At 44.3% G+C, this 12,431-nt stretch overlaps 3 protein-coding genes across 3 annotated transcripts; all 3 read right to left on the reverse strand.

The window, feature by feature from the left end:
- Positions 1-2,625: 2,625 nt before the first annotated feature.
- LOC135465952 (uncharacterized) lies at positions 2,626-3,246 on the reverse strand. The gene has a single exon (XM_064743335.1). The coding sequence runs from the start codon at positions 3,244-3,246 to the stop codon at positions 2,626-2,628; it is 621 nt and encodes a 206-aa protein (XP_064599405.1).
- A 1,318-nt stretch (positions 3,247-4,564) lies between these two features.
- On the reverse strand, positions 4,565-5,209 carry LOC135465953 (uncharacterized). Its single transcript, XM_064743336.1, has one exon. The coding sequence runs from the start codon at positions 5,207-5,209 to the stop codon at positions 4,565-4,567; it is 645 nt and encodes a 214-aa protein (XP_064599406.1).
- Positions 5,210-5,643: 434 nt separating this feature from the next.
- On the reverse strand, positions 5,644-6,021 carry LOC135465954 (uncharacterized). Its single transcript, XM_064743337.1, has one exon. It carries the CDS (start codon positions 6,019-6,021, stop codon positions 5,644-5,646), a length of 378 nt encoding a protein of 125 aa, XP_064599407.1.
- Between the last annotated feature and the right edge of the window lie 6,410 nt (positions 6,022-12,431).

The raw sequence follows: 12,431 nt of genomic DNA on the forward strand, positions 1-12,431 counted from the left end.
TGTGAGATCAAGTCCAGCTTATGTTGGTTCATCTACGGGCGAACGTGGGAAGGTCTGTCACCAACCTGCGGATGGTCTTGAGTTTCCCCTGGCCGTGCTCTGCGCAGATTCCTTAAACTATAATGCTGACCGCCGTCGTATAAGTGAAATATTCCTGAGTATGCGGCGTATTATCAGTTTTTTGCCGTTATTGGTGCTGTATTATCATTGCTGTGAAGTTATTGGCGCTGTATTATCAGTGCTTTGCCGTTATAACGCTGTATTATCAGTGCTGTGAAGTTACTGATGCTGTATTACCACTGCTTTGCCGTTATAGGTGCTATCTCGAGGACACACACACATCCCCTTATCTCACTTGTCCACAGTCTAGTTGGTGCTTCACTTGACTCCGATACAACACTGTCTTACGGAATGATACTGAGGGTAGATGAGGCGTAAAAAATACCCAAAGTTGCCATGCAACGTTAATAAAAAATGAAACCCATTGTGGCTTCACTGGAGATATTCCAGTGGTGGCAGGCATGTTAATTAAACTGACAGTCAAGGTCCACAAACTCGTTGCATGACAGCTACATCGGTATTTATAGATACCTTTAATATATTAGTTCATAGCAGTCGATGGCCTGTCCCGGCCATGAACGGCCGGCGATCTGTACGAAAAGCAATCGGGACTGTGTAACAGTTTAATTGGTATCTCGCTTTTACAGAGTTCCCCGCGCTCTCTCAAACCCAGATATAGATCCGTTCGACTCCAAGCCCTGTACAGAATCCTACTTATTGATTCTAATGTTTGAAAGTCACAAAGAATCCGATTTGCTGCAAATGTCAGCCTGAAAATAGAGAAAGGTAGCGCAGAAGAAATGAGGTCACCGTAAGAACACCGGTCTTATGGGGAATGCCATCCACAGGTTTGGGACAACATAACGTATACACATATATTATGCTCCTACACAAAACTTGTATTACTCTATTTGGAACGCTGGTGGCAACATGTTCCCTGAGATATATCTATATATCACAACATATCTGACGGCAAGAAAACAACGCCTTGCAAGAGACGATTGTTCGGGTAGACAGCAGCTAATCATTCCACGATAGTTGAATTGTTATTTTTTTTATTTATTTCATTGTTATTTAACGCCATAGTCAAGATTTTTTACATATACGACAGTGGTCACCTTTATGCGTGGACGAAATCAGAATGCCAGGCGTAAACCACCAACCTTTTGCAAGCTGCTGACGGACTTTCCCACCTGTGTGTGGTGTACAGATACGCATGCCACATACATGCATATTTGTGAATGGCAAGTGGTCGTCAATTGCGCACACCGCCCAACCAACGAGGTCGATACTTTAATGTGACCAAGGCCCCACGAACAGTGAGGGAGGGAGAACTTTAAATTAAATGGTTATACAACCATACGTTAACCTTTCACGACCACAGCCGTTGCCAAAGGAATCGTATGCATTAGACGCATCATGGCCACAAAACAGTCGCTACCGTAAAGACAACATATTCAAACAGAAAACTTCAAACCGCCTATGATGAAAATTTATGACTCACACGACCCTAAAATTCAAAGAATTTCTATATTGCTCGCATTATGGCATAAACACAAAAGAAACCGACCAAGGCAAAGAAAATGAGAACAGAAAAGAAACACTAGAATAAAAGGAACTTTTCTTTTGCTAGTATAACAGTTTGCAGAAATACAGAAATAAAACTTCAATAACTTCATGAAACAGTTCATTCTGAGACATGAGTTACGAACTGATGGAGCCAGAATAGCCGCCGTGCAGGGCTGTGTTTGATCAATCGAAAGTCTTCATAATGATGCCGACACATAGTCCTAAGACAGACAATGCATCAAAGTATTTCCAAGTTATAACCCGTACAACACTGTGACACGATTCTGATGGTGAAATAATGTGAACTTCTCAAAGAAGAAGGGGTTGTTCCAGTTTTTGTTGATATTTCACGACTGATGGTATAAAAAAAATGAAGAAATAACAAATACACTGAGGCAGATCACGACGTGCTCTGATAATCGTCTCAGCACAATGAGCTAGTATAGAGTAACGGTGTTTTGAGTCACATGCGCAGAAATCTCGTTGGAAGCATTTAGAAAATTTGCACTCAAATTTGTTTTCGTATATACGATTGGTTAAATCAAGACTAGCACTTATCCGTATATGTCGTCTCCTTCATAGCGTGTCTCAGTGATAAAAAAATTTGTCGATATAAACTTTGATAAAAGATATAAACACTTACACCTACAAAGCCTTGCTATATTGGATAGGGGCCGTTGAAAGTCAGGGCCCGAGTCTAATATAGCAAGTCGTTATAGATGCTTAGTGTCTACTAAGATGCTGAATATAAATAGCTATGGTTCAGCTATACAAAATATTCCCCTGAGGATTTCACAGTATACATGTATACGCCTATAGTAAAACAGAAAACGGCATAGATGTGTGTTTGATTTCGAATATTTCTCGAAATTCTCGGCATTCCACTTTCGCTTTTGAGTATATGGTGTTAAACACCATTGAAACGTTCAAGATAAACACAGACTCGGTAAACGTGCATGACCATATCACCCGGTGGGGCTTGGTAAACGTGCATGATCACATCATCGGGTAAACGTGCATGATCACATCATCGGGTGGAACTTGGTAAACATGCATGATCACATCATCGCGTGGAGCTTGGTAAACATGCATGATCACATCATCGCGTGGGGCTTGATAAACGTGCATGATGACATTATTGGGTGGGACTTGGTAAACACGAATGATCACATCATCGCGTGGGGCTTGGTAAACGTGCATGATCACATCATCGGGTGGCACTTGGTAAACGTGCATGATCACATCATTGGGTGACTCCCTGCTGCGCACTACATCGGCTTGGTAAACGTGCATGATCACATCATTGGGTGGGGCTTGGTAAACGTGCATGATCACATCATTGGGTGGAACTTGGTAAACATGCATGATGACCTCATCGCGTGGGGCTTGGTAAACGTGCATGATCACATCATCGGGTGGAACTTGGTAAACATGCATGATCACATCATCGGGTGGGGCATAGTAAACGTGCATGATGACATTATTGGGTGGGACTTGGTAAACGTGCCTGATCACATCATCGGGTGGGGCTTGGTAAACGTGCATGATCACATCATTGGGTGCAACTTGGTAAATGTGCATGATCACATCATCGGGTGGGGCTTGGTAAACGTGCATGATCACATCATTGGGTGCAACTTGGTAAACATGCATGATCACATCATCGGGTGGAACTTGGTAAACGTGCATGATCACATCATCGCGTGGGGCTTGGTAAACGTGCATGATCACATCATCGGGTGAGACTTGGTAAACATGCATGATGACATCATCGAGTAGGACTTGGTAAACATGCATGATGACATCATCGGGTGGGGCTTGGTAAACGTGCATGATCACATCATCGGGTGGGGCTTGATAAACATGCATGATCACATCGTCATTGGGTGGAACTTGGTAAACATGCATCGGGTGGGGCATAGTAAACCTGCATGATCACATCATCGGGTGGAACTTGGTAAACATGAATGATCACAACATCGTGTGGGGCTTGGTAAACGTGCATGATCACATCATCGGGTGGGACTTGATAAACATGCATGATCACATCATCGCGTGGGGCTTGGTAAACGTGCATGATCACATCATTGGGTGCAACTTGGTAAACGTGCATGATCACATCATCGGGTGGGGCTTGGTAAACATGCATGATCACATCATCGGGTGGGGCTTGGTAAACATGAATGATCACATCATTGGGTGGAACTTGGTAAACATGCATGATCACATCATCGGGTGGAACTTGGTAAACGTGCATGATCACATCATCGCGTGGGGCTTGGTAAACGTGCATGATCACATCATCGGGTGAGACTTGGTAAACATGCATGATCACATCATCGGGTAGGACTTGGTAAACATGCATGATCACATCATCGGGTGGGGCTTGGTAAACGTGCATGATGACATCATCGGGTGGGGCTTGATAAACATGCATGATCACATCGTCATTGGGTGGAACTTGGTAAACATACATCGGGTGGGGCATAGTAAACCTGCATGATCACATCATCGGGTGGAACTTGGTAAACATGAATGATCACATCATCGGGTGGAACTTGGTAAACATGAATGATCACATCATCGGGTGGGGCTTGGTAAACGTGCATGATCACATCATCGGGTGGGGCTTGATAAACATGCATGATCACATCATCGCGTGGGGCTTGGTAAACGTGCATGATCACATCATTGGGTGCAACTTGGTAAACGTGCATGATCATATCATCGGGTGGGGCTTGGTAAACATGCATGATCACATCATCGGGTGGGGCTTGGTAAACATGAATGATCACATCATTGGGTGGAACTTGGAAAACATGCATGATCACATCATCGGATGGGGCATAGTAAACGTGCATGATCACATCATTGGGTGGGGCATAGTAAACGTGCACGATCACATCATTGGGTGGCACTTGGTAAACATGCATGATCACATCATCGGTGGAACTTGGTAAACATGAATGATCACATCATCGGGTGGAACTTGGTAAACATGAATGATCACATCATCGGGTGGGGCTTGGTAAACGTGCATGATGACATTATTGGGTTGCACTTGGTAAACGTGCATGATCACATCATCGGGTGGGGCTTGGTAAACGTGCATGATCACATCATTGTCTGGGGCTTGGTAAACGTGCATGATCACATCATTGGGTGCAACTTGGTAAACGTGCATGATCATATCATCGGGTGGGGCCTGGTAAGCATGCATGATCACATCATCGGGTGGAACTTGGTAAACATGAATGATCACATCATTGGGTGGAACTTGGTAAACATGCATGATCACATCATCGGGTGGGGCATAGTAAACGTGCATGATCACATCATTGGGTTGCACTTGGTAAACGTGCATGATCACATCATCGGGTGGAACTTGGTAAACATGAATGATCACATCATCGGGTGGGGCTTGGTAAACGTGCATGATGACATTATTGGGAGGCACTTGGTAAACGTGCATGATCACATCATCGCGTGGGGCTTGGTAAACGTGCATGATCACATCATTGGGTGGCACTTGGTAAACATGAATGATCACATCATCGGGTGGGAATTGGTAAACATGCATGATCACATCGTCATTGGGTGGAACTTGGTAAACATGCATCGGGTGGGGCATAGTAAACCTGCATGATCACATCATCGGGTGGAACTTGGTAAACATGAATGATCACATCATCGGGTGGAACTTGGTAAACATGAATGATCACAACATCGTGTGGGGCTTGGTAAACGTGCATGATCACATCATCGGGTGGGACTTGATAAACATGCATGATCACATCATCGCGTGGGGCTTGGTTAACGTGCATGATCACATCATTGGGTGCAACTTGGTAAACGTGCATGATCACATCAGCGGGTGGGGCTTGGTAAACATGCATGATCACATCATCGGGTAGGACTTGGTAAACATGCATGATCACATCATCGGGTGGGGCTTGGTAAACGTGCATGATGACATCATCGGGTGGGGCTTGATAAACATGCATGATCACATCGTCATTGGGTGGAACTTGGTAAACATACATCGGGTGGGGCATAGTAAACCTGCATGATCACATCATCGGGTGGAACTTGGTAAACATGAATGATCACATCATCGGGTGGAACTTGGTAAACATGAATGATCACATCATCGGGTGGGGCTTGGTAAATGTGCATGATCACATCATCGCGTGGGGCTTGATAAACATGCATGATCACATCATCGCGTGGGGCTTGGTAAACGTGCATGATCACATCATTGGGTGCAACTTGGTAAACGTGCATGATCACATCATCGGGTGGGGCTTGGTAAACGTGCATGATCACATCATTGGGTGCAACTTGGTAAATGTGCATGATCACATCATCGGGTGGGGCTTGGTAAACGTGCATGATCACATCATTGGGTGGGGCTTGGTAAACATGCATGATCACATCATCGGGTGGAACTTGGTAAACGTGCATGATCACATCATCGCGTGGGGCTTGGTAAACGTGCATGATCACATCATCGGGTGAGACTTGGTAAACATGCATGATGACATCATCGGGTAGGACTTGGTAAACATGCATGATCACATCATCGGGTGGGGCTTGGTAACCGTGCATGATGACATCATCGGGTGGGGCTTGATAAACATGCATGATCACATCGTCATTGGGTGGAACTTGGTAAACATGCACCGGGTGGGGCATAGTATACCTGCATGATCACATCATCGGGTGGAACTTGGTAAACATGAATGATCACATCATCGGGTGGAACTTGGTAAACATGAATGATCACAACATCGTGTGGGGCTTGGTAAACGTGCATGATTACATCATCGGGTGGGATTTGATAAACATGCATGATCACATCATCGCGTGGGGCTTGGTAAACGTGCATGATCACATCATTGGGTGCAACTTGGTAAACGTGCATGATCACATCATCGGGTGGGGCTTGGTAAACATGCATGATCACATCATCGGGTGGGGCTTGGTAAACATGAATGATCACATCATTGGGTGGAACTTGGTAAACATGCATGATCACATCATCGGGTGGAACTTGGTAAACGTGCATGATCACATCATCGCGTGGGGCTTGGTAAACGTGCATGATCACATCATCGGGTGAGACTTGGTAAACATGCATGATCACATCATCGGGTAGGACTTGGTAAACATGCATGATCACATCATCGGGTGGGGCTTGGTAAACGTGCATGATGACATCATCGGGTGGGGCTTGATAAACATGCATGATCACATCGTCATTGGGTGGAACTTGGTAAACATACATCGGGTGGGGCATAGTAAACCTGCATGATCACATCATCGGGTGGAACTTGGTAAACATGAATGATCACATCATCGGGTGGAACTTGGTAAACATGAATGATCACATCATCGGGTGGGGCTTGGTAAACGTGCATGATCACATCATCGGGTGGGGCTTGATAAACATGCATGATCACATCATCGCGTGGGGCTTGGTAAACGTGCATGATCACATCATTGGGTGCAACTTGGTAAACGTGCATGATCACATCATCGGGTGGGGCTTGGTAAACATGCATGATCACATCATCGGGTGGGGCTTGGTAAACATGAATGATCACATCATTGGGTGGAACTTGGTAAACATGCATGATCACATCATCGGGTGGAACTTGGTAAACGTGCATGATCACATCATCGCGTGGGGCTTGGTAAATGTGCATGATCACATCATCGGGTGAGACTTGGTAAACATGCATGATCACATCATCGGGTAGGACTTGGTAAACATGCATGATCACATCATCGGGTGGGGCTTGGTAAACGTGCATGATCACATCATTGGGTGGGGCTTGATAAACATGCATGATCACATCGTCATTGGGTGGAACTTGGTAAACATACATCGGGTGGGGCATAGTAAACCTGCATGATCACATCATCGGGTGGAACTTGGTAAACATGAATGATCACATCATCGGGTGGAACTTGGTAAACATGAATGATCACATCATCGGGTGGGGCTTGGTAAACGTGCATGATCACATCATCGGGTGGGGCTTGATAAACATGCATGATCACATCATCGCGTGGGGCTTGGTAAACGTGCATGATCACATCATTGGGTGCAACTTGGTAAACATGCATGATCACATCATCGGGTGGGGCTTGGTAAACATGCATGATCACATCATCGGGTGGGGCTTGGTAAACATGAATGATCACATCATTGGGTGGAACTTGGTAAACATGAATGATCACATCATCGGATGGGGCATAGTAAACGTGCATGATCACATCATTGGGTGGGGCATAGTAAACGTGCATGATCACATCATTGGGTGGCACTTGGTAAACATGCATGATCACATCATCGGGTGGAACTTGGTAAACATGAATGATCACATCATCGGGTGGAACTTGGTAAACATGAATGATCACATCATCGGGTGGGGCTTGGTAAACGTGCATGATGACATTATTGGGTTGCACTTGGTAAACGTGCATGATCACATCATCGGGTGGGGCTTGGTAAACGTGCATGATCACATCATTGCCTGGGGCTTGGTAAACGTGCATGATCACATCATTGGGTGCAACTTGGTAAACGTGCATGATCATATCATCGGGTGGGGCCTGGTAAGCATGCATGATCACATCATCGGGTGGAACTTGGTAAACATGAATGATCACATCATTGGGTGGAACTTGGTAAACATGCATGATCACATCATCGGGTGGGGCTTGGTAAACGTGCATGATCACATCATTGGGTTGCACTTGGTAAACGTGCATGATCACATCATCGGGTGGACTTGGTAAACATGAATGATCACATCATCGGGTGGAACTTGGTAAACATGAATGATCACATCATCGCGTGGGGCTTGGTAAACGTGCATGATGACATTATTGGGAGGCACTTGGTAAACGTGCATGATCACATCATCGCGTGGGGCTTGGTAAACGTGCATGATCACATCATTGGGTGGCACTTGGTAAACATGAATGATCACATCATCGGGTGGGAATTGGTAAACATGCATGATCACATCATCGGGTGGGGCTTGGTAAGCATGCATGATCACATCATCGGGTGGACTTGGTAAACATGCATGATGACATCATCGGGTGGACTTGGTAAACATGCATGATGACATCATCGCGTGGGGCTTGGTAAACATGCATGATCACATCATTGGGTTGCACTTGGTAAACATGCATGATCACAACATCGGGTGGGGCTTGGTAAACGTGCATGATTACATCATTGGGTTGCACTTGGTAAACGTGCATGATCACAACATCGGGTGGGGCTTGGTAAACGTGCATGATCACATCATTGGGTTGCACTTGGTAAACGTGCATGATCACAACATCGGGTGGGGCTTGGTAAACGTGCATGATCACATCATTGGGTTGCACTTGGTAAACGTGCATGATCACAACATCGGGTGGGGCTTGGTAAACGTGCATGATCACATCATTGGGTTGCACTTGGTAAACGTGCATGATCACAACACCGGGTGGGGCTTGGTAAACGTGCATGATCACATCATTGGGTTGCACTTGGTAAACGTGCATGATCACAACACCGGGTGGGGCTTGGTAAACGTGCATGATCACATCATTGGGTTGCACTTGGTAAACGTGCATGATCACAACATCGGGTGGGGCTTGGTAAACATGCATGATTACATCATCGGGTGGGGGCATAGTAAACGTGCATGATCACATCATTGGGTGGCACTTGGTAAACATGCATGATCACATCATCGGGAGGAATGCCGAGAATTTCGAGAAATATCTGAAATCAAATAAACATCAATGACCTTTTCCTACAATGCTCTGATCAAGCAGTAATGGCGCTCATAGAACACAGTGTTCGCATAAGCCAAGTTTAAACATATGGAGTTACATGGTCAGGTACAATGTAGGTTTACGGTGGGGATTCAAAAACCACGATTGTGGCCATCTTAGCGAAATGTTGCCGGTGGAGATTTCGGTTTAACATATTCCCTACATCTTCCAGCTCTTCCTTGTCAACATACCGATTATGGCCTATGCATGATTACATTAAAGGAAAAAAAAAAACGAAACAACAAAAATGAAGCAAGGGTCATCGAATGTACTACTGAAAACTATTTAAAAATATATCTACCGATTTTTGATAGATTTCGTTTTCGTTGAGAAAACTAATCTATTCACATCATACGATGGGTTTTAGAGGCCAGATTTAGGCATAATGATATAAGGCCATTTCACCCCAAACCGCATTTTTATAATATTATTGATACAGTAACTAAACCTCTACAATATTTAATCTGACGTCACACACACGAGGGTTAAACATGATGTAATGAAAAAGTTATTATACTGCACATACATACATGGTCAATCACGGCCGATTTTCCACGATTAAAACCCAAGAAATTGTTTACACTCACATCTAAACTGACCTATCGACTCTTTCACTTATACGACGGCGGCCTGCATTATGGTGGGTGAAAACCGGGCAGAGCCTGGTGAAAACCCACGACCATCCGCAGGTTGATGGCAGACCTTCAAACGCAAAGCCGGAGAGGAAGCCAGGGTGAACTGGACTTGAACTAGATCACAATGACCACATTGGTTAGAGGCTCCTGGGTCATTACGCCGCACTGGCCAGCTAACCCCCCCTCGGCCACGGAGGCCGCCAAATGACACTTGAGTACGAGTCAAGTGCTCAAGATCTTGTTCTAAAGCTTAATGTCGCCCTATCGTTTGAATTCGGGTTAATCGTTCTAGATCAAGAGATTTGGACGTATCGCCGAGGTGCGATGCTCACACGTAGCTCATTCATATAGCAAATGAAATTCAGACTCGCGTTTGATAAATTGGTGTTTTACGCTGCTTTCAAAAATATTTTGCTTGTGTACAATGGCGCTCAGATTAATGAGTGCAAAATACAGGGCAATAGTCCAAGCAATGCGAAATCCCGCTTCTCAATGTGAATTTCTTCGTAATGACAGGACTGACACTTAATTCATTTAGAAATATGATTGGTATTTTACGCTGTACTCAAGAATATTTCACTTATACGACGGCGGCCTGCATTATGGTGGGTGAAAACCGGGCAGAGCCTGGTGAAAACCCACGACCATCCGCAGGTTGATGGCAGACCTTCAAACGCAAAGCCGGAGAGGAAGCCAGGGTGAACTGGACTTGAACTAGATCACAATGACCACATTGGTTAGAGGCTCCTGGGTCATTACGCCGCACTGGCCAGCTAACCCCCCCTCGGCCACGGAGGCCGCCAAATGACACTTGAGTACGAGTCAAGTGCTCAAGATCTTGTTCTAAAGCTTAATGTCGCCTTCAATGAATTTCAATCCAATGCTGAGAAGAGCCTGAAAAAACCACCACACGTCAGCAGATGACTTACAAATTTCTTGACAAAATTTCTTTTGGCCGGCGCTAAAGCATCAACGGCGGGGTATGATCTGATCAGGGGACATCAGATCAGATAAATCTCCAACATCTTTGCTCAAAGGACATCAGATCAGATAAATCTCCAACATCTTTGATCACGGGACATCAGATCAGAGAATTATGTGTATGCTTGGGGATTTAAGTCGTAGTTGGCAATTTTTCAGTAATGGGACGAGGAGTCATTAGGTGCGTGGACATGTATCGAGTCTTCTTGCCCACGCCGCTCAAGAGCTCCCATCACTGAAGTATCATACCAAAGACACAAGACACGACACCTCATCCAGTCATCCTATACTGTTTTCCTTGCTCTAACCTCTCAGTGCTGACCGCCAAGTGAGGTAGTACCATTTTAAAAAGCTTTAGCTATGACCCGGTCCCGGGTTAGATCCCGTTTCCCCCGACTTTGAGGCGAACGCTCTAACCATCAGGCAACCGAAGCAGTCCCAGATCAGAAAGAAACTGGCGCTACATATTCTTCATGACCCAAGACAGAAATGTCACTTGTGTGCCAAAACACTAAAATGAAGTAATATAAAACGAAAGACTACTACATACTTTTTAAAATTTTAACCGAGTAAAATGCATTTCAAACACTTTGGATTCTACTTTGCGCTTTTTTGGTCATATTGCGACCAATGACGTAACATCTGGTATTTGGAACTTTAAATACACAAGACTGCTAAATTTTTGTACTTAAAAAGCATACAAAGCTATGAATGCTTTCGCCAAATCAGCCTTTAAACTACTATTTCAAACAAGCAACATGGGCATATTGCCTTATTAACCCCTTGGTCCAAACAGGCCATGGCTGAATCTGATGTTTAAAGGCATTTTAATCGGTGAGAAAAATGCCACTAGAAATAAATCGACCTGTTTACCTAGACATTATTTAATAACCTTTTACCTGATATATGCTTCAATATAATATTTGCATTTTTTAACTTTAAAGGCTCTTTAATTTTTTTTCACGAAAACTGGCACAATTTGGGGTTCAAACTTATTCTCCCCTTTAAATTTGCACAGGGCAGAAATTCAACAGTATGATGTTTGCAATCAAGGTTTATCCGACATGTTCTTTAAACCTACCAACATAGTATGCAATCTGTCAAACAATTTTGCATTCTTCTGGGATAAAATACAGTTTTATCCCCAGTGAAATCATAACTATCCACGGCACTGCAACAAAATGCTGTCAGTTAGCATTTTGATTTTAACAAAACATGGCTGAAATCTGCGGTGCTATATCTTCAAAAGTGTTGATAAGTAAATACATCACACAATGAATCCGAAGTTATATTGCAGTATAGGATTTTATTTCTATTCAACAATGTGATGTTCGCGATAGT

Source organism: Liolophura sinensis, chromosome 5, assembly GCF_032854445.1.
Source record: "Liolophura sinensis isolate JHLJ2023 chromosome 5, CUHK_Ljap_v2, whole genome shotgun sequence".
In the NCBI taxonomy this organism is placed as follows: domain Eukaryota; kingdom Metazoa; phylum Mollusca; class Polyplacophora; order Chitonida; family Chitonidae; genus Liolophura; species Liolophura sinensis.